At 31.8% G+C, this 24920-nt stretch overlaps 3 protein-coding genes across 3 annotated transcripts; all 3 read left to right on the plus strand.

Annotated features, from left to right (window-relative positions):
* Positions 1-3000: 3000 nt before the first annotated feature.
* On the plus strand, positions 3001-3905 carry LOTGIDRAFT_175174 (hypothetical protein; the record flags this gene model as incomplete). Its single annotated transcript, XM_009055792.1, has 2 exons — positions 3001-3082; positions 3385-3905. 2 exons carry the CDS (start codon positions 3001-3003, stop codon positions 3903-3905), a joined length of 603 nt encoding a protein of 200 aa, XP_009054040.1.
* Positions 3906-5864: 1959 nt separating this feature from the next.
* LOTGIDRAFT_175175 (hypothetical protein) lies at positions 5865-7643 on the plus strand (the record flags this gene model as incomplete). The annotated part of the gene is made up of 2 exons (XM_009055793.1): positions 5865-6375; positions 7066-7643. The coding sequence occupies 2 exons, from the start codon at positions 5865-5867 to the stop codon at positions 7641-7643; spliced, it is 1089 nt and encodes a 362-aa protein (XP_009054041.1).
* Positions 7644-19042: 11399 nt separating this feature from the next.
* LOTGIDRAFT_144664 (hypothetical protein) lies at positions 19043-20761 on the plus strand (the record flags this gene model as incomplete). Its single annotated transcript, XM_009055794.1, has 4 exons — positions 19043-19146; positions 19589-19764; positions 20072-20330; positions 20557-20761. Coding segments are annotated over 4 exons (744 nt in total), but the record flags the coding sequence as incomplete, so codon positions are not given.
* Positions 20762-24920: the final 4159 nt, after the last annotated feature.

A 24920-nucleotide genomic window follows, 5' to 3' on the forward strand; every position in this document is an offset into this window, starting at 1 on the left:
GAACGACAAAATACATTCATTGAAATAAAATATAAATGTATATTTGAATAGATTATCTTATCTGTATGTATATCGTTTGTATTCTATATCTATCTATCTTCATTTATTTAATATATTTTCTTATTTATTGATTTAATATGTTTATTAATTCATTTATTTAAAAATTTATTTATTTACTTATCAAATGATTCATCGATCTCAACTAATAATATTCCTTATATATATAAAACTAAATTATGTTATAATCAATCATAGTCGATAATGACTTGAAATAATGTGCTACCTATACATAGTAACATTCTATATCTTTGCTGTCTTCTGTTTGTTTGTTTTTGTTCTTTCCTTAAATGTTATCATATAGTTTGTAAAAATTGTACTGTGGGCAATTTGCCTTGAATACATGAAATATATATAATGCACCTGCTCTGTCCGTGAGCACTTAAGAATCAATAGCATAAAGTCATTGCACTGGTTCCACTCGTGCAAATTTGACATGTAGAAGATTCCTATCAACACAGTATGTATAACTTTTATTGATCATTTTATTAATATTTGACATTACGATCAACGACCGTTCTCATTAGCTCATTTAAGTACAAGAATATGACTTAACACTCCATATAATATTTTGTCTTTAACGATGTAAAGCATTGGATAAAATGCATGATGACCCAACAATAATTTATTTGATTATTTATTCCCTACGTCCTCTGAGATGGGACAGTGGTTCACTTTATTCAAAACACCTACCTATTTCTTGCAAGAGGGGTGCTTGTACAAATGTTCATAATTACAAAACAAAAACGGAAAAAGGGTTTCCAGAAAGCGTGTTGATTGGCCGATTTACATATCACGTAAATCATCAATGAAATGTTGGTCAAGTTTACGTCTGTAGACAGAAAGGAAAATAACAATTTAGCTTAAATTTTTGGAACGAAATGGCCGTTTGAAATAGTCGTCATTAATGTCGTTGATATACAATATAATGAAGTAACGTCGTACAAGAAAATTTAAAAGAAAGCACCATGGCTGGCATTAATTCATCAACAGCATGTTTGAAATCTAGACATTCAACACAATTCGCTCGATTGTTGCGAGGAATATAGCTGTTTCAGCCGTAGAGCTCATTATCAGTGCTAATTCAAGAATCAAAGTGCTGATGACTGACAACATAAATCAGCATATCCAGACATGGCAAATACAGTCAAGGACATGCGAGTAGGCCGTGGGCCACGTAACCAACCATCAATTAATCATGGAATTAACTACGAGAAACGTGCAATTTTTTAAAGTCATTTATTCAATAACATATTTCAATGTGCATTGCAAATAACAGACATATTTGATTAAAATCACTTTTTCACATGAGATCAGACATCGTTAACGATTTGATTGGTTAAATTGATTTTGACGTCATACTTTGATATAAGAGCGCGGATATAACAGGTTTCGATATCAGAATTGGCAACTACAATCTGCGGCCGACACCACAGTAGTGGTTTCCATGGGAAAAAATGCATCCAATCTAATACCCCCCAAAAAGACCTAAACACCCTACATCAATTCCCACCCCAAAAAAGACCTATTCACCCTACATTTCATCATTAAATTAACTCATTTAAAAATAGTATGAGTTTAATTTTAAAACACAAACAACACATATGAATTTGTTTAATCTGTTAAAATTAACTAAAATTGAATCTATAGTTGTTTGGGAAAAACAGACCACATTTTCTACTCAGATTATTCAGGAGACAGTATCTTTTAATCAATATTTTCTCTAGGTTAAAAACTAGTTCCAAAAGTAGCTAGCTTTGTTTCAAGCAACAAATCACTCATTTCCACCGAAGCTAAAGATATCGGTTCTGTCGCGGAAGCGGGAAAGAGTATAAGCGACGCAGTGAAAAAGTCTGACGAGAGAAATGCGAAACAGGAGATTAGAAGAAAGGTGAGGAAAGGCTCAAAAAACTTATTTTGGTTCAGATATATACAATAATCATTGGGCTCTCTTCCTGGTTTTCCATGGGCAAAATATCTTGGAGAAAAACATCTTCCCGGTCATAATTACACTGGTCCAGGTACCAGGCTAGATCTGCGATTAGACGAAATATGATAAACCTAAACAAGGTGAAGAACCAGTCACTTAAAAAGAGAGAATGCAAAGGGCTCTAATCATAAAACTGTTAAAAGCAAAGATGAGATTGGGTATGAGATCAGCAGATTTTTAAAAGTTTAAGTATTTGAGAAAGATGAAATATGGACAGCTGATTTAATTAATATGCCAGTCGAAAGAGGATATAAATATTGCTAGTTATAAATCTATATACAAGGTATACTTGGGTTTTTCCTTTGAAAAACAAAACAGGATTATCAGTCAAACATGCTTTTGAAACGATTATGAAACATAGAAAACTAAAAACTGTGGGTAGATAAAGGAAGCGAATTTTATAATAAAGATATGAAATCACTTGGGTTTGAAATTTACAGTAATCATAACGAGGGAAAAGCTGTAGTGATAGAAAGATTTAACAGGACGCTTAAATCAAAACCGTTTAAAAAATTCACAAAACTAAAGTCTCAAAATGATTAAAGATTTTACCCACTGCAGTATCGGTATATAATAATAAAATTCATTCTTCCATCGGTGTTTCTCCAATGGTAGCTAGTCAAAATCCAGATATTAAAAAGTTTTCTTCTATCCTTAATAATTTTGAAAATGAAATAAATAATTTAAGTATTAAACCCAAATTTAAAGTTGGAGATAGCGTTCGTATTTTCAAATATAAAAGTAAATTCGAAAAAGGTTATGTTGGATACTGGACAAACGAAATATTCATCGTTGATAAAGTAAACACCACATCACCTCCGACATATAAATTAATCGAACAAGACAAAGAACAAATCATAGGAAGGTTTTATCAAAACGAACTTCAAAAAACCGACTTTTAAAAAATCTTTCTCGATAAATATGGAACTGATACAACCACAAACTTCCAACTTATGAGATGGGCGAATGAGTTAAATATATCACCGTTTTATTATTGTATGAGAGATGAAATAAATGATCTCAAATATAAGAAAGGTAAATTTTATGCTATAACAAATATACATACTTCCGATCAAAAAGTTCATCATTCTGCATTGTACAAAGACTCTTCAAATGACTTATATTTTTTGATTCTTTTTGGATTAGAGCCAACTGAAGAGATAATGAAATAAACTAATAATCCAATCAAATGTTCAAATTCAAATTCAAATACCAGGACAAAAGTTTTGTGGGCAGCTTTCACTTTGGGTTTTATATCAGTTGAGTTTAGGAAAACAGTTGGAAGAATTAACTTAATAAAATGGCGAACATGTTTGCATAAGGTTCTTTATTTTTAGACACTAAAAAACCTAACACTACAGCGTGGATAAATAAAGCGAAACCTTACTTTGTGGATCAAATCGGAGACATTCTTCAAGGTGATTTACATATGAACAATTTCAAAGTAACTAATTTAAAATCTCCAGAAAATGATAATGACGCTGTTCACAAGAAATATTTACGGGATCAAATAAATTCAATTGAAGTAAATAAAAACCATTTAGAAGATAAAATGAGTAATGTTAAAAGATTCTTCAAACGTCAACTAAATAATAAGTATTTTATTAATGATAATGATAAACTACAGCAAGAGGTAGCAGGTTTAATAAGTTTTATTCAAAAACAATTGGTCAGCGTAGTGAATAAAACTCAGTTACAAAATTTAATTTCATTAATATCTAAATTAGAGGATAAGATTGCAAAACAAAAATTAGACATTCAACAATTAATAGATAACATTCCAGATGAAAATGAAGATGCGTTTCAACAGGAATTAAATGCTCTGGAAACTAAACTTAACGGTGAATTACAAAAATAACAACAAATATTAAACAACAAATACAAAACATTGATGATAGCGAAATTAAAACCTATATTCAACAACAAATACAAAATATTGATGATAGCGAAATTAAAACTTATATTCAACAACAAATACAAAATATTGATGATAGTGTTATTCATAAGTATTATCTTCCATTTAGAAATAATTTGAGTAAAAAAGATGTTTCTGTTACTACTAATATTGATAGATCAAGGGAGTATGAATATAAAAAATATGGATTTACAGCAAATATAAGAATATTTTCTGTTACAGATTATAGTATCCCCCAAAACATGTTTGATGGTAATCACCTATCAGATTTTATTTTCAAAGGAAAAATTCTAATTGAAATTATTTTTCCTATTCAGGTAAAAGTTGATTCAATATTCTTCACACAAAACTCAGATTCATCTATTAGTCAATTTCACGCTCGTAAAGCTCTTCAGTTTATCAATGATATAGAAAATGTAGAAACTAAAATTTGAAATCAACGACGAAAACAACAAGAGTGATCACTTGTATGATATTAAAACGAGTGGAAAATATATAGATAGGTTTAGAATGTTAATCATACCAGATAATGAGAATTTTCTTGTTTTGAGTGATTCTGATATGATATTGCAGACTGAAAATCCACCATCAATGAATATTATCAGAAATCCAGAACCACAAAAGAAGGAACAACAAAGAGTTATGATTTTTTACGATCATCAGACTTTGAATATGTAAAACTATATTTTGTTGAAAATGATATATTTACCTCAATTGATATTCATAAAAGTCAACAAAAATATAAATCTTTGATACCAGCAATAAGAGATGATGAGGTATATGTTAATTTATCAATCTCTATTGAAAAACCAAAATTTTCAGTTCATCTAAACAAGATTAATGATTCGAAAGAACAAATATCGTTAGTAACTGTAAAAGTTTTAATTGAAGATACTAAATAAGTACCAGCTTTTGGTGTATCAGAAGTTCGCTTAATTTAATTACCTAAAAATGGAAATGTTCGAAAGCAGTAGACAACGATACATGATAGAAAAACAAAATGCAGAAAAACATGGAGTAGAATTGATTCTGTTTTCAAAACATTAAGCACAATTCTAACAGTAGGAGTAACAGTGGCAACAGCTGTCACTGGTGGATTAATGCTTCCAATAATTGTCCCAACTGTATTAGCCGCGTTCACTGCCTTTCAAACTTCATCTTGTGGGTTGATTACTTTAGGTTTTACATCAAAACAGAAACCTCATTATAAAAAGAAAACAGAAATTTTAAATACATATCTTAATAAACTATTTACATTTTTCGAAAGATTGAGAGAAGATAAGAACATAACCATTGACGAATTAGAAGAATTCCATGAAATTTTAGATAAATTTGATTTAGAAATATCATCAATAAAAGTGAAAAATTCCTAGTTAGAAAATAGATATTTAAAAATATGAATATAATTGAAATTTTAGACGATGAAACATTCATATAAAATGTGCTTTTTTCCAATGTTATTAAGGCTGATCGTGATAAATTTTCAACATTTAAAGGACAAATTGAATTAAATGGAGAGATAATCCAAGATGGAGAACACAAACAAAACATTTATAGGCATTAATGTCACTACTTCGCAATTTCTTCGCAACAGTGGATGTAAAATCGGATGCTTCTGATTTGTAATTCACAGGAAATATCATTTTACATAAAAACAATTTCAAAGAAATTAAAAGATCAAAAAGGGAAGTGGTACCACCTTACTCAAAAAGATAAATGAATATGCTGGTATAAATTGTTACATACCAAGCGATGGGCACTGCTTTATGAACTACGTAAATCGTGTTTTGAACAAAGACTACACAAAAGAATTTCAGAATCAAACAGAAAAGGAGTTATGACAACTGCTAGAATCAGTGAATTCAATCAGTGAAGAAATTTAATACTTATTTTCAAATTTATATGCCCCAAAATAGACATTTTCAACCAAAGAAAGTATCCGAGGAATTAGATTTGGTATGTTACATACATAAATCACATTTCTGTCTCATAAGAAGAAATAACAAAACCTTAGGCATTAAAGAAATAGAAGATAATGACAATGAAAATGTATCGAGAACTTGTAAAGATGATAAGGCAGTAACACAAGTTTCACCTCTAAAACTAAATATTTTTCCAACAATTCACGATGATTGTCTATACGCATGGGATTGGGAAACTTACAGCGAAAAAGAAACGAATAAAGCCATTCCTTATTCTTGCACGTTAATTAATTTAGAAAAACTAAGAAGAATGTTAGACGGAATAAAACATAACTTTCCAGATTTAAATCCCACTGATAATGTTCCAGAAGAATTTTACAATAAATTAATGAATATAGTAGAAATATTTGTGGGTAAAGATTGCATTGAACAAATGTTGCAACGTTTAGGAAAAGTAGATCAAAAAAGATTAACATTAATTTCTCATGACGGTTTGATAAGTGGATCTTGCTTAAAATTGCAAAAACACTAACACAATGTCCACAGCTAGAGGCATTCTATCTCTACCTTTAACTAATTCATTCACCGATGAATATTTACAAAAAACAAATAATTGGCAACTGTAATTATCTGCAAAATATTAATTTCATATGTTCCTATCAACATGAAAAATCTAGTTTGGCGGCATGGGAAATTCGTCTAATCTACCTATGAATTTGAGAAAGATCACTGATATCAATATTGCAAAATACACCGAAGATTATTGGGAATATTTACGACACGAATGGGAACCTTATGCTAAAAGAGATACGTTATGTCTTGGAGCTTGTTTGTTAAAATATAACAAAGTTATGAAATAAGTTGTATTCCAGAATATTTCCAATAATCTAACGGCTCCTTCTTTATCTTTAGAGGGTTGGTATTATTTGTATCATTACCACAAAGAAATGGTTGAAGAAGAATGGTATGAAAGCATGAGACTTGTTCCCAAACACACTGAAAAAGAAAATATAGAAAAAGTTTATTCACACACTCATCCTTTTAAAAGATATTTTATCAGACAATCAATTAAAAATCTTTTGAAACGAATAAAATGGATGAAATTTGTAATGTATTAAAGGAACACACAGAACTCGAGAGTAGTAATATACCATATAAAGATTATATTTTAATTTTGTGAGATCTTAGAAATAAATATAAACGAGAAGGTAATATTGTGGGGAGTAATTGCATGAAAGTATTAGGTAATTCCTTGTTTGGTAAATCTATTCAGAAGGATATAACTACATCGAGACATTTATGGAGTGAAGCAACTTTAAAAGCCAACTTCGATTCACATGTCAAAAGTTATCCTAAAGTAAATGAGACTCTATATATCGTTGAGATAAATGAAGAAGAAAAAGAATTTGACTGTATACCTCCTAAATCTACACGACTAACACCTAGTCATCTGGGTTCATTCGTATTATCTCACAGTAAAAAAATAATGAATAATTTTATTCACGTAATAGATGGATTTTATAAGCCAGAAATATACTATACGGATACTGATAGTTTATACATTTCACCTAGCAATTGGGATAAATTAGATGAAGCAGGGCTGGTATCTGAAAATGATTATTGTAAAGGAAAGAATGATTACGGTGATGGTGGAATTATATATGGTTTATATTTAGCGCCGAAAGTCAAATACAATATCATTCTAACTTCCGGCGGTATTCTAAAAGAAAAGACGACGTGTAAGGGTTACATGATGTGATGAATGAATTCAACAAAAGATGGGAAAAGAGTTTCACCAATGGAATAGTTATTCCAAAGGATGATGATAAACAAAAGAAAGTTTTTACAAGTTAAATAAATCTCGTTAAGAGAAAGGCACCCGACAGCGAAGGAATCATGTATCCTTATAGTGATAAAGATGACTTGAGTTTGGATGAAAACCACGAATTTGATGATTTCGATTACCTTACTATTCATGAAGAATGAAGATTTAGTTCTTTTGCTTTAAATGCAGTTGAATTACAATTTCTTCGTTACCAAAATCTATAAACCTATTTTTACCATCTTTGATTTCCAGATTTATATCTTTAATCATAAAGGAATTAAGTGGTAAATACGTTGTTTGAAATGGTTTCTCTATAATTCTATATCCAATCGGTACAGTGAATGTTGGAATGCTGCAGAAAATCTGACGTTTGTATTTGTTGAAAAATCCGCCGTTTATCAAATTACAGTGAATATTAATGACACCGATATCATTCTCGATGTTAGCTTTGTGTGGTGCTAATGTTGATTCCTTACATATTTTTTTTATCAAAGCCTTTTCAAAGTATTTTCTGAATAAATTTCTACATTGAAATCAACTTGACTCTTATTTCTCAATATCAATTTCATTTTGTTTAGATTCAAATTACCTTCGAATTCAATATTGTTTTTACCATTTACACTTCCTCCATATTCAGATAGGTAATCGTTAATGGCTACGTATTCATAGCTTCCCGGTAGTAAACTTATGGTTTTGAATGTAACTCCATTATCTGTTGATATTTTTAGTTCATACTCATAATCTACAGACAATTTAATGTCTGATTTATTTGAGGTTGTTCTTTATTTGACATTTTCATTGACGCTGTTATAATCATTTTTATCTATAATACCTTTCTCGAGGAGTCTTTTTAATATGCAATTTACTTCATTATATTGTATGTGTGATCGATGGCCTTCCTTCATTGCCACTAATATTATTTGTTATCTATTAAGTAGTTCTTCGTTGTTGTCGGAAAAAATCGTTATACCTTGTCCAGATACCATATCTTTCGACGTGTGCCTGAGGACGACGGGGGAAACACGTCGAAACATTGCATAAAACTTTAACCAGTGATTGTTGTTCCATAAAGCTGTGTCTATATATCGTACTCACAATTGCTGCCATTCAAAGACTTTATTCATATTCATTATCTCGATCAGTAGGTCTTATATATAGATAACTTCTTTCGATCTGCTTGTCGGGTCATGACTTTCTGATTGCATGTATAAATTTTGAGTGCTACTAAATCCTTGCGATCGGCAATGCCAACATCCCCACCATTCATTAACTATTGATCCTTATGTTAATGTAAATATAAAGTCTTTTGTATCGATTTTGAATTGTGGTGAATTTGCACTAAATCTTTTTCTAAATCCATTAATCAATAACCCCACTTCATCAACAATTGGTGTAATTCTCTTTGGTAAATCTGGGTTAGAGTGTGCAAAAGAACATTTATATCATCGAATGTCCTAATTATAATACCACTATATTCAATCGGTTCGGGGTGATCTATATGGGGTGTAAGTTCTATACAAGGCGTGGGTCTATATTCTAAAGCTAATACCTTTTTAATATCTTCTTGAGTTTTTAATATTGGTTGAAATAGAGTTTGTGGATTTTCTGTTAATCCAAGTTGTTGTAATTTGTTATTGTCAACTTGGGTCTTTATTTTATTCTTAGCTTTGATATATTCTCTATTACTTTTTAAAACATTATTCCAAACGCTATTCATTTTTAAAAAAATAAAATTAACATATGCCGATCATAACTCTTTCACCCGCAGGCTTCCTAGTATTAACAAATACATATCCATGATCATCTGGGTTTCTCCATTTTGTTTTACAAACCTTTTTAAATGTATCTCTATCCATTCCGTGATTTATCGACTGAATAATTTGAGATAAATCTTTATCGTTTAATTCAAATATTAAAAAACAATTTGCGTTTTTTCTAGTGAACATTGCATCCATTCCGTAGATAGATTGGGATTGGTATATGCAGTGACAGTTGTGATGTCTTCCTTTCGTGAAGAATTCTTGTTCTTGTTGAACAGTTTGAGTTCGTTGTGCTACGCAGTCGCCAAAGACTATTAAATTCTTTCGTTTGCTATCAATATTAGACAAGTCTAGATCATTAACATTTTTCTTAAGAAACAGTTTTATGTCGGTTGGATTGAAAGATGGATTATTTGCTTTAATGAAGTTATCTATGATATCTTTTATTTCCATTTCTTCTTCATCGTCTTCATAATATTGAAATATGTCTTGAACATCTTTCTTTGATAAATATTCTAGAGCTTTGATGAATTGATAATATGATTGCTCTGGTGTTGTTGTGTAGATTTACAGAGAATCGAAAACTAAAAGGTTTGGTGTTGTCAACATATTAAAAGTGAGATGAGTTTTCCAAGAACCTGAACTTCCACAAACACACATGAGCATTGGGTTACTAAGAAATATTTCTGAATGTTTGAATTTCTTTCCCATTTTTATTATTTTATTTTGTTCTAAATGTTTTTAAAACCTATAGCATTGCCCTTATGTTTAACATTCATTTTCCTGTGTCAAAACTATCTACTAATTTATTTAATCCATTGTTTAACAGTTTTCTTGGTTTCTTCCCCAAATTATTTTCCAAATTCTTTTATTGTGCCTAATATATCTCCAACTCCTAAACCTCGTGCTTCCTTTTCCATTGCTAAATTATGTCTGCGTTCTTCAGCGTTTTTAGCATCCTCTGCTTTCTTTGCGTTGGCAGCTTTGACTGCGGCAGATATCCCACCAGTTGCTGCACCCGCCGCTGCGATGCCACCAAATTTCAAAGGTAGTAGGAAATGGTAAAAATCCACCTTCTTTTGCGTTCGCGTCAATTCTTTCTAAGTCTATATCGTCTCTGACTTTACAATATTTGTATTAATCAATAAGTTTTTTAGTTATGCTGATTTTTTTACCATTGAAAGTTTTTACAATTTGGGAAGCTGTTTCAATAGCTTCTATTATGTTCTTGACTAAAGTTTCTGGTTTCATTTTTAAGGGTATATTTTTTACTCAATTCTTATCATTCTTCTATCTGCTATTTTAATTAAATGTTTTGCTTCTTCCAATCATAAACAATAACCGGTTACATCTCCTTGTGTTTTTTGATATGAATATTTATATTCACCCCTGTTTTAAAAAGATCTTCTTGGTGATTAGTTTGTGGTACATGATTCTGATTAGAAGTTCTATCTTTTATTTTGAAATCGCATCTGAAATAAGCATCGGAAAGAAGTAACCAATTTAATAATGAATTTATTGGTAATTCTACCACCATCATTCAACTGGGATTTAGAACCAACAGTCAGTGAGATGATAATATAATCCTCTTTTTTCTTGTTAAATGAGTAACGAATTGGATCGTATAATCTAAAGATTGGATCTAGTATTTTATTTGCCATTTTTAAGGTTTACAATTTGAGTAGAAAATGTGGTCTGTTTTCCCAAACAACTATAGATTCAATTTTAGTTAATTTTAACAGATTAAACAAATTCATATGTGTTGTTCGTGTTTTAGAATTACACTCATCTTATTTTGAAATGAGTTGATTTAATGATGAAATGTAGGGTGAATAATTTTTTTTGGGGGTGTGAATCGATGGAATGTAGGGTGTTGAGGTCTTTTTGGGGGGGTATTAGATTGGATGCATTTTTTTCCCATGGAATGAAATGGAATGAGGAAAGTGCGTCCAATCTAATACCCCATATACTACTACTACTACTAACGAAGCATTTGCTCGCAGGCCGCATTTCAATCAAATTTTACATGACGCCGGTGGCCGCACGAAATCACACAGGTCTGCCTTAAAAGGTTCTCATATGTACAACAAATATACAAATCGTATAACAATTTGCGAACGTATAACAACTTTGAGGTAACGTCATTTCCAGTTTGGATTTCGGTATTATTAAAAGTATCGATAATCTGTACGGGTTTTACTCGACATATCTTATACCCGAAGCGATTTCGTGTAAACGGATGCTCTCACACGTTCGAATCCTCCTCAAGGCAAGAAACATTGTGCCTGTGAGTTGTGAGTCCGCCTCGTGTTGGCTTTCACCCCTAATACCAAAACAGAAGTGAGTTTTATTTGTATAGTCAGATTATTTTAAACAAAATGATTCCAAAATTTTACATGTTACGGTTGCTTAAGATACATCATGTTACATAAGAAAGAAATCACAAGGTTAATCGATCCAAACTACTGACTTATGAACAATACGTCACTTGAGGTCTTTCACTCATTTTATTTATTCACTTTGGATGTTCGCTCAAGTTTAGAGCCAGAATTCAGTTTTACTGCAGATGATGATCTAAAATGGCCACGAATAAACATAACTTTCACCAAACGTGGTAAATAAAATAAGTCAAGATTTGATATTCCTTTCGGCAAAAATTGCTTAAAACTACCTAAATATTCAAAATAACGATTTTGAATTCAAAAACTCAACATGTGCGTAGAAATTCGCTTTTTGACCGACTTTGAAGAGTTCACGGTCTAAGGCTGAATACTTCTCTATTCAAACCTGTCTAAAACGTTCCGCGTTGTACGAAATTTAGTGTACGTTCATTTGCTCTTTCGGCAATAGAACTTAATTACAAATTAGTCAAAATTTACTTTTAACCTTGTTAATGAATTGGAAAGCAGGCTTATTACATGTATATCTATTCAAAATCAATTCAGGACTAATCTTATCCAAGTGATCGTAAGGGTATTTTGTTTGAGAATAATATTATACTTGAGAAAAATATTATATTTGACGGTAGAATTTAGTAGAGTTTAGTAATGATACAGATCCCGATTGTGTTTGACTGTAGTATGTAGTACAGGTCAGAAATGATACAGATATTGATAGTGTTTGACTGTAGTATGTTGTCTAGGTCAGTAATGATGCAGAGATTGATAGTGTTTGACTGTAGTATGTAGTGGAGGTCAGTAATGATACTAATATGGATAGTGTTTAAATTTAATACTTAAAAAGTGTGATTTAAAAAAAAAAAAAAAAACGTGGTAAAATCTAAATACCAGGTTTTTTCTCCATAAACTAAAATGGTGACATTAGCCTAATTTAACAAGTTACCACGCCGTGGTATATAGCTGTAAGGGTACTTATGACTATTTACCACGCTTAGCACGCAAGTGGTAAATAGCCACTGCCCATCAAGAATATACGGAATTCATTTAAAATTTTTAAATTCCCAAACTTGGCGTTGGCAAGAGTATGACAATTATTTATCAATTTTCTGAAAACTAAAACATCAAGACGATCGTCCAGTTTAACTATGAAAGCCTGCAGTTGCCATAATGTGAATTTGACTGTATTTCATCCATCTTGACACGAGTCCATGGTTTCGGGAGAATCGAGTTCTAGAAAAATAATGTTTGTTCAAATGAACAGTATGATATCGAGTTGACAACTCATCACCATGACGCTACCCTGGTGACATCTACCAGCTGGTTACGAAACATTTAGAATAAATATTCCCATAAAATCCACGCTATCTTCAGTATCAGGCTAGGTATTAATCTGAAACCCAGAAAGATGTTTAGCCTTTTGTGTTACTTGTTAACATGCCTGACTCTTATTGATGCCGGTAAGTATTTTAACTTGAAGACGCCTTGAATCATATTGTTGATGCCGATAATTGGGGGACACCTTTAATTTTTATTGGAGCCGGTAAATATTGATAACTTGGGGACACCTTTAATTTTATTGTAGTCGGTAAGTACTGATAACTTGGGGACACATTTTATTCTATTGCAGCCGGTAAGTATTGGTAACTTGGGGACACCTTTAATTTTATTGCAGCCGGTAAATATTGATAACTTGGGGACACCTTTAATTTTATTGTAGCCGGTAAGTATTGATAACTTGGGGACACCTTTAATTCTATTGCAGCCGGTAAGTATTGTTATCTTGAGGGCACCTATAATCTTATTGACGCCGGTGAGTATTTATAGCCCGGGGCACCTTTTATTTTATTGGATCGTCTTGATTTTATTGACGTCGGTTATTTAATGATAACTTGGGGACGCCTGTACCACTTGAGTCATACGTCACATCGTCCACAATGCTTTTGATAAGTTTATAACACACCAATAGATCGATGACTTTAACTTTTTCGGATGATATTTGAAACTTACGTTACTGAAACGTTAAACGGGCATATCTGGCTCCACTCTTTCCTTTGAAGTGATATACGGATGGGATGTAGGCACGTCTAGGGCCGGATCAATAGTTTTTGAGAATTTTCACCATTGAAACATACACATTTGGCATAATGTTGTTATCTATCTATTTGATATGCCAATTAAGACGTTACCGTGCAATGTCCGCGTGTCCGTTCTTCCTTCATCTTACAAGGCCTACTCCTGGTATTGCGTGGGACACAGAGAAATAGTAGAAAATGCGGTAATGTCTTGGAGGACTAATGCGGACTTCGTCATGTTGAAATTTTTCAAAAACTAGCGATAAAAAATTACATTTTATGTCTGTCCCTAAACGTTCCGATATCCCATCCGCATATCACGTCCAAGGCACGGGAAAAGGATAGACCAATACCAATACCATTGTACAAGAGGGTTTGAGAACTGCACACCACTTACCTGAAGTTGATTTTGTTTTATAGTTCGATAATTTTATTGCATATCAATAGGCCGGTAATCTTTCTGGTAGACACTGTGATTTTGAGATTGTTCTTCAATTTATTACCATTAAGCTTAAGGTTCTATTTGGTGCCTGGAAATAACAATTTTCAGAATGTGAGAACCATCCTGAGGTCAGCAACGCAGATGTTAGCTATGCTGAACATTGCCAAGATGTGACTATTACATGTAAAACAGGGTACCAAATGGTACAGCAGATGACATGTACAAACAACGTATGGATGTATCAACCATGCTGTCAACTAAGTAAGGGAATTAGATATAATTATATATTATTACCTAATGATAATATTCTTTGGTCATCCTAAAAGGTAGTGTAAAGTGCAACCCAGCTACTCAGATTCAAATGAAGCTTCTCAGTCAAATCAATCTCCATGATTTCATATCATATTTAATTTTAATGGAATAAATTCCAGCATCGCAGAAGTGAAAACTGCCAATAATTTGGGGTATAAATATAACTAATACTAAATAATATTTTTTTTGCAGAACCTATGTAAGTATTATATTGACTACTAACTTCATATTAACTGAAGGTATGATTAATTACGGTTTTATGCCATATGCCATTGTCAGTCTAATGTTTTAAGTTCAAAGTTATAAAGACAGTATATGAGTATCAACTTGATCAACATTAATTTGTTTCTAAATGTACTTTTTTTTAACTAAGCCGTTGAAGTTTGTTTTTGTGCTGGGTTTTATAAAGGCGTGTGTTCTCTGTTGAAACCTTTTGAATTAGTAAGAGAAACATCTCTTTACAATTTTGTTGTTATTTTGTTAAAATCTGTAAATCAATTTTCAAACACCAAACAAATAAATGACGACCTTTATGAAAAAATTTTTTTCGGATTATATAAGGATTCTGTTATGTTATTTATGACACCAAGTATATCTACTGATCAATATTATGCTCTTATTGGCCGAGTTTAAAATGACTTTCAGATCATGTAATGCAGCAATGCGATATAGAACCATTGACGGAACATGTAACAATCTACAGAAACCACGAGACGGATCCTTTAAAGATACTCTTCTAAGACTGGTACCTAACGCATATGAGGACGGTACGTATTGAACCTACAATCACTTGATCACGTATCAAAATCATATTGCAAACATATAATTCAAAATTGTGTTCGTCGAGGTAATGGATCAAACGAAAGGATCCAAAGTATCAAGAGCTCACCCAGAACAGGTTTAACTTTATTGCTACCATAATTGTATGAAATTTGACTAGAGTTACTTCACTCTTCATCTAATTTGATCACAATTATATTTCATTGCTGGTAGTTGCTTAGTCTTCGGGACATTAATAAATGTAGATAATTAATGTTATTTAATAAATATAGGAATGACATGAACACACCAAACGCGTTTTTGTTAGGTAAATAAATTTCGCCCGTTTAATCTATACATTTATTTTTCTTACAAAAATTATATTGTCAATAATTGTTGCTTTTGCAAATGGTATGTATTTTATGAAGTTTTTTCGAAGTATATCCCATTCGATGCGATTACCTTGTCATTCTTACAAAACAAATGCAAATATGAAGATAATGTTTTTGCTCTTCGGTTTTACACCACTTGCCACCCATGATCTGTAACATTTCATCTCCTGTTCTAGACCATCTGATATTCATCCAATGAAATGCTCTGTTTGATAAAAGATTTCTATATTACTATATGTATATAATTGAAGTTATAACACAAAACGAAATATTAAGAACTGAAATCAGATTGCCTCATTTCTGCTTGACGTATCTTATATGACTTGTCTATTTCATTACAGGAAAGCATTTGCCACGGTTTAACGGTATTGATGGATACATGCTTCCTAGAGCCGGGGAAATATCTCAAACGGTCATTACTAACGTAAGTGAACCTGTACTTACACCACTTGCCAATTTACACCAGGTGTTTGGCCAGTTTCTAGCCAATGACATCGTCCTAACAAAAACAATGAAAACACGTAAGTTACCATTACGTTCTATTGTAAAATGATACGAAGAGAACTCTTTTATTATTCTGAATAGCAGTTATTTTAGAGAATATATTTTATATAGATAAAAGTTATTAGAGTTATTCCTCTAGTACAAACACTGTGAACTGAACTGAACTCGCAAATCATTTTGAAGAACAGTGTAGTCTGTGATATCCGGTATCTGAGTATTCCGACATTCTGCTAAATCCGACATCTTTTTCTGTTCTTGATTGATTTCCTTCTTAGGCTAATTTAAAAATTCTAAGTACTCCGACATTCTGTGTACATGCATTACGAATTATGTAATTAATGTGAAATTCCAATACATTGAAAATTTTGCATTTTTCTACCGAGGTTCACTGTGGCCAGTTTATTTCATATCAATATTCATAATCAGATGTTACGTCATTAACAAACCAAGAAGCTCATATCGTGAATAGTTTCAATTCGAACATCTACTTCGAATAAATGTTGTCGTTTTGATTGGTTAAGATCACACACACAATGGTTTGATTTAGTATTTAGTAGTTTAATTAATACAGTGTCGTGGTTTATAAGATCATTTTTATTCTCTCTGTCTTCCAGACTCACATTCTTGCCATTGATAAAAATACTTCAAATTATTTTTTCTAGCCAGTGGTGGGAACTATAAATGTTGTAAAGATACGGGTATCGATGAAACCTTGGGTTTAAGAGGGTAACGTATTGCTTTTAATTATTCTATATTTGTCTTATTGTTGTTAGTTTTCAGAAAGCTGAGTTTAACATAAGCCCATTTACACCATGTCGCTATAAAACATTCTGTTCAGCATCTGATAACGGTTATTTTCGTGAAGAGTTATTAAAACTGATTTCGATACGCTTTTCATTAGAACGCTTCTTAAGAGGATACCACCTCCTAGAATGGACATAAAATTTATGTCTCAAACCTGGTAAACAAGTGTATATTCACTAGACTAAAGAATAGATTCTTTACATTAGACGATATATCTATTAAACTAAATAATTATTGAAACACGCTTCTAAGCACTTTAAAAATTATAGCACCGAATATTGGCGAAAAACAATTATTTTGATATAGAAAAACAGGTATTTTAATAGAAAAAAAAACATGTATTTTGATAGAAAAAAAACGTGTATTTTGATAGAAAAATCATGTATTTTGATAAAAAAAAAAACGTGTATTTTGATAGAAAAAAAACATGTATTGTCTATAAAACGGTTTGGTATAGAATAATCATGCAAAATGTTGTATTTTTAGTGAACCCTGCTATCCTATTAAATGGCCCAATCCAGTAGGCGACGATGGATGTGGAAACTTTGTCAGAGCGGTTGGCGAGATAGACTGTAAATCACGTACGTAATGATAATAAGCCTAAAATTGAAACTTTGATAAGTAATGAGAGAAATATCCTAAAGTCAAATGCATGTTCGAAAGACAGTTTAATGTTTGTTGATCTCAGATGGCGTCTGCCTTAGCTCATAGGATGAAGGAAAGTATGACTAAACTCCATTCATTTCATATTATATTCGGTTGCAGCTTGGATGTATTATCGACCGCAGACAAACTACTTTTAGCATTTAAACTTTTTTTTTCATACAAATTCATTTGTTTTTCGCGTGTGTTAATTAGTTTTCAAGATGATATATGGCCCATTTTGGTGCTGATGCACCTGAATACATTTCATTTCATTTCGAATACTTCACTACCCTCTTTTCAAAATATTTCAGATGTAAAAGAGCCGACTAATTTTATAACAGCTTTTGTGGATGGATCGGGGGTATATGGATCAACCGAAGATGAAAGTCATTCTCTAAGATCGTTTGTAGGAGGTCAGTCACGATTTGGCTCCACTTAACGCAAGCTAAAAACAAGCAAAATGCCGATAACAGGAGTGGGAATGGCGTCAAGTGACAGGTCAACGAGGTTGACGATTGAATCACTGAGTATAGGCCTACTTGCAAAATAATAAGGAAACTTGTTGTGGGAAATTTAAAATCAGCTCCTTACACCAAAACCATTACACAACTTTTTAGAAACCTATTTTATAAACTTTCCATCGAATGTTGCAGGGAAGTTGACGAGAAGCGCACACGAACTCTTACCTGCTAGAAGTAATCCTGATGATAAATCAAATTGTATCCTGTTTACAGACAATGATTTCTGTTTTGATGCTGGTAAGTAGATCAAGGAATAAATCAAATAACCCCTCGCAGCCCCGAATACAAGTTTTTCGTTTCGTTTAAAACTCTATACACTACTAAAAACCTCTATAGAGAAGATTTGTATAAGGGAAGTAACTAGTGACAAAATCAGCAAACAGTTATAAAGTTCTTTCGCTTAAGGCTTGAAGGATCTATAGATAGGAGAGGGGTAAAAGTAAAGATTTATAAGAGGAAGGGGGGTAATGTAATTGACAAAATAATTTGTTTTATTTATTACCGAGGTAGAATCCAATCAAAAAATACACGAAAAACATTGTGGAAATTGATATTAATGGTTGTCGGTCAAGCCTATCATCACTATCTCATTTTAATTTTGCAGGCGATAAACGAGTCAATGTAGTATCTGGTTTGACCGCTCTTCACACAGTGTTTGTGCGTTATCACAACCTAATTGCATCACAACTATCCACAATCAACCCTTCATGGGATGATGAAATTCTATTTCAAGAAACAAGAAGAATCATTGTCGCTATAATACAAAAGATAACTTATCAGGAATATCTACCATTATTGATAGGACCAGCTGCTATGAGTAAATATGGGTCAGTATTTGTTAGATCTCTTCCATCGCAAGATAAACCATCATTTCGGGTCCAATTCTCTCAATACCCAACCTTGTAAAAATAGATTACACAGTAGATTCTTTTTTTCTGTTATATTTTGTCCCCGTTTTAATCTAATCATTTATTTTTTACCCAAGTCACGTTCTTATAACGGTATGAGGCAGTCATGTATCACCTGTTTCTTGTTAACCATAACGAATTGTGGGATAACGACTGAAAGAGGGCTGTCGCATGGCTCTATTTTCGGTTGTGCTACCTCCTCCTCGACATGGTTAAAAACGCTTTGATTTTTTTTAGACCGGTCTCTTATTGAATTAATAGTTTTACTTGAACGTGATTGCATCCTGTTTAAGAAACCAGATGCGACGATCCCGAAGAGTATTTGTGTGAATTTATTATATTGGACTTATATATTTTGTAGACTAACAGAACCGTATTCCTACAATTCTAATATATCACCCGGTATCTTCAGTAGTTTTAGTGCAGCAGCGTTTAGATTTGGTCATTCTTCCGTACCTAATAAGTGGACAAATGGTAATAGTCGACTTCCCCTCGCTGACCTGTTTCAGAGGCCATTTTATATTCAAACTGGAAATGGTAAGTCAAAAATTTTAGTTGGTCATGGTCATACAAACCGATTCATTCCTGAAAACTTTTGAAACCAGAATCACAATTCAATTCAATGTAATGATTAACCTTAGTTCGAAACATCTGCCTCGATTCTTGGCTCATATAGTTCTAGTACTTCTTAAGACTATATATTCTAGACTCAAATCAACCCTGAAAATTGAGAATCATGGCCTTTGCGAATTCTACCTCTTTGAATTTGTCATGTAGTAATTTTAAATTTACACAGTTTTGTGGTATGTACGAAATTATGTTATGAATTATTTTTTTCTAGGAGAAGGTTACGAGGATACGATTAAGGGAATGCTCATAGATTCTAGTCAAGAAGTAGATCTAGAATTTAATGGAGCTTTTCAAGTTGATTTGTTTAATACCGACGCATTTGCTGGAAACACTCTTGCAGCAATTAACATACAGAGAGGCCGAGACTTCGGGCTACCATCGTATAACACATTCCGTGAAGCTTGTGGACTTCCTAGACTTAACTCGTTTAATGACGGAACAGCTCAGTTTAATAGATTGCAAATGGTTTACTGGTAAGTGACTATCAAATCAGGGGCTTTATTCTCGACAAAATAAAACCCAGATGTTAGGGAATGTTTAAATAAAATTGTTTAATTGAACTAAATTTGAAGTTAATTTAAGTGAATAGGGTTTAGTCGTGATAATAGTGAAAAAAGTTTACATGTCGAAAACCAACGAGGAGATAACATTAAAAAGGGATGTAAAACGCAATGTTAATTGATGTTTATAATATTACAGGTATGTTGACGATGTTGATCTGTATATCGGCGGACTTTCAGAAGATCCAGTAACCGATGGTTTTGTTGGACCAACATTTGCTTGTATTATTGGTCAACAATTCAAGACTCTGAAATTCGGAGATCGATTCTGGTTTGAAAACGCACAACCCGCAAACCCTTCTGGATTCTCTCAAGGTATTGCCTTTTTTATTATTCAATTTTAAATTTCTAAAAACGATTAAATTCTGTAAAATTTAATTAACTTAATTTAATTCTGTAAAGGATTGATGAATCTTACAACGTGACTTTCCGAGAGACTGTCGCTAAACTACCATTGGCTTTGATGGTAGTTGAGTCACTGCCTACAGACTGATAAGAAATTCACCTATTTTATTTTTTACGTGTATAGCGAGGTGTTACAATGTCAAATATCATCGGGGTAAAAATGTTGAATTAGAAATATCGTATTTTAGTATTCTCGTCATAAGTTATCTGTATTCAATTTTTGATCTTTTCCAACACAAATAAAATGTCGATTCCGTATTCGGGATTAAAATGACAATCAATATTCAAGGCGTCTGTTGGATACAGTTTTAAATTGTGACTTTGTATATTTTTTCACATAAATTAGATACATCTGAATATTTTTTCACATCCAAATATTGCATCCTGTTCGTCTATAATGTAAAGCATTTGGAGACTAGTCTTGATAAGCGAAATATATTATAATTAATTTCTTCATTCATCTTTTAGGGCAGATGAATGCAATCCGTAATCTGACGTTCTCTCGAGTTATTTGTGATACCACCAACATTGCCAGTATTCCCTTCCAGGCGTTTCTTCACGAAACGTAAGTCATCCGAATTTGATTATTTATTTAAAACAATTACAAAATATTTTTACTTTCAACCCCTAGTAACTAATAAAAGGTTGAAAAGGAGTTTTCGTTCTCGAGTCTGCACTTAAAGATAAGTTCGGATCGTTCGAGGTTTGGGTTAATTAAACACTTAAAAAATGTATGTTTTTAATTACAGTAACGGTAATGTGTTAGCAACATGTTCTGACAATGTGAGTTATCCGGTATTGGATTTGGAACCTTGGATAGAATTAAAGGGTGGTTAAAGTCTGGGTAGAAGATTTGGAACTGTTGAACCGATACTTTTATTAATTCTATTAAACTTTCTGCATGCACCTTTGTTGTTCATTCCATCTTACTGTCATAATCGATTTATTCGGATAGAGATGTGCACTGATATCTTTTCTTAGATATACGTCCTCCCTTTAAGATATCACACAATTAGCCGAAAATTGGGGAGGTAAAGGATTACGTAAAACTCTATAATAGAGCCCTACTACTGGGGTCGTCTATAAGGCCTATCAGGTACCTCCTATGGCGTATACCGTACCCCATGTTGGGAACCAAGGGATTAGGGCCCTGTGACCTACGTCACTGACAAGGCTGTCGGAATCGTGATTTATTAGTTTACATTATCAGCAGTATTACTTCTAAATTATTATAGTACAGAACTTTATTAGTTTAAGTTACCATAATATAAACCAACTAATAATACAACATTAAAATAACACAACATCAACATAACACCTCAATAATTATAGAACAGAACTTTATTAGTTTAAATTACCATAATATAAACCAACTAATGATACAACATTAAAATAACACAACATCAACATAAAAACCTCAATAATTATAGAACAGAACTTTATTAGTTTAAATTACCATAATATAAACCAACTAATAATACAACATTAAAATAACACAACATCAACATAACACCTCAATAATTATAGAACAGAACTTTATTAGTTTAAATTACCATAATATAAACCAACTAATAATACAACATTAAAATAACACAACATCAACTTAACACCTCAATAATTATAGAACAGAACTTTATTAGTTTAAATTACCATAATATAAACCAACTAATAATATAACATTAAAATAGCACAACATCAACTTAACACCTCAATAATTATAATACAGAACTTTATTAGTTTAAATTACCATAATATAAACCAACTAATAATACAACATTAAAATAACACAACATCAACTTAACACCTCAATAATTATAGAACAGAACTTTATTAGTTTAAATTACCATAATATAAACCAACTAATGATACAACATTAAAATAACACAACATCAATATAACACCTCAATAATTATAGAACAGAACTTTATTAGTTTAAATTACCATAATATAAACCAACTAATGATACAACATTAAAATAATACAACATCAACTTAACACCTCAATAATTATAGAACAGAACTTTATTAGTTTAAATTACCATAGTATAAACCAACTAATGATACAACATTAAAATAACACAACATTAACATAACACCTCAATAATTATAATACAGAACTTTATTAGTTTAAATTACCACAATATAAACCAACTAATAATACAACATTAAAAAATAACGCCTCAATAATTATAGAACAGAACTTTATTAGATTAAATTAAATAAAGGTAAAGCTCTAATTGAAATTATTTTTTGTATTATATATTGGAGACAGAAACTCCACCATCAATGAATATTATTAGAAAACTAGAACCACAAAAAGAAGATGAAACAATGAGTTATAAGTTTTTACGAGCAACAGACTTTGAATATGTAAAACTATATTTTCTTTATCATCAATGTTACTACTCCTCAGTTGATGTTCATAAAAGTCAACAAAATAAAGGGTTTATAATACATTTTTTGATAATCGAGGATGAAGCTACATCAAAGGTATATATTTGAAATTGTAAGATAACCATCAATATCGAAAAACCAAAATGTTCAGTTCATCTTAACAAGATTAATGATTCAAAAGAAGAATATATTGTTTGTACGTGTAAATGTCATTATTTTACCACCTAAAACCCTGATACTGAAGGGAATTAATAGTAGTATATATCTTTTCGGATATGACGCATTTCACTTCTGCGCATGCGCAGCTTTTTCAATGCGTCATATCCGAAAAGACACAACTGTTAAAATGTATTATAACAGACTCCCCCAAACTGTTAAAAATGTATTATAACAGGCTCCATATAAATTACCCAACCACAGACAAGAATCACTATAATAATACAGTATAAAATAACCGCGTTAAAAAAAAAGTCTTTAATTTTAAAACACGAACAAAAAAAATTCGAAGGAGACGGTTTCTTCTCTGCGCTAACATCTCTCATCCCCAAAGTGGCCAACTTTGTCTCAAACAACAAATTTCAACAGTTTTAAATGATCAAACATTGGAAATCTCTCTCCAAATTTAATGTTTATAAGATGATTGACTGAGAGTCCATATTAAACCTATAAAGTCAACAAAACCATATTTTTCTTACTTGTGATCACCTCCAATTAGGTATTGAACTTAATGCCCTTTTGGTAGTAATTGTACAATCAAGCCCGACAGCACCTGTCTTAGGTTGTCCTCCCTTCTGGAGAATCTTACCCGTCATTGGTTAACTGTCGCGTTACTTGATGACGTTGTTTATCAACTCCACCCAATTCAAGCCCGACAGCACCTGTCTTAGGTTTTCCTCCCTTCTGGAGAATATTACCCGTCATTGGTTAACTGTCGCGTTACTTGATGGTGTATATCAATTTTATCATAGTATCGAAAAGTAATCAAACATTCTGTAGAATAAACAGAATGATAACTGTTGTCAATACCTTTAATTTCATATTATGATAAATGATTCTGTAGTGGTAGTAGAATAAACAGAAGGGCTACTCTGTTATTGTTTTGTCAATACCTTCAATATCCCCCTATAAGGTCAATTCTCAGAGCGAAAAGTATATTCGAAAGTCTCAGAGAATGAACAAAGGGTGTGTAGTGAGTATCACACAAGGAAGTAAATACGCAATTGTTGACTATATAGGTCAACATAGAATACACTAGTAATTCATCTCAAAAACACAAATTTGAAGATAGATTCCTTTTGTCCGACATCTTGAACTGTTTAAAATAATGAATCTGTAGTGATTTTGGAGATGGTATATATAGAGAGAGACTACATTATCACACAAGGAAGTAAATACGTAATTGATGACTATATAGGTCAACATAGAAATTCACTGGTAATTCATCTCAGAAACACAAATTTGAAGATAGATTCCTTTTGTCCGACATCTTGAACTGTTAAAATAACTCAATCAGTTTCCTATTATCCCTTCATTAGATGGAAAAATTAATGAAAAATACAGAGCATATTAAAACGCCCTTTATACATATCAAAATGTCTTCCTTGTTTTCTTTATCAACCAGGTTGTAGACAGTTTTTATTAGTCTCTTTTTTTTCTCGAAACTTCTACAATAATCCGAAAACAACCTTTCCAAATATTTATCTTT

This window comes from Lottia gigantea (genome assembly GCF_000327385.1).
Source record: "Lottia gigantea unplaced genomic scaffold LOTGIsca_250, whole genome shotgun sequence".
Lineage (NCBI taxonomy): Eukaryota > Metazoa > Mollusca > Gastropoda > Lottiidae > Lottia > Lottia gigantea.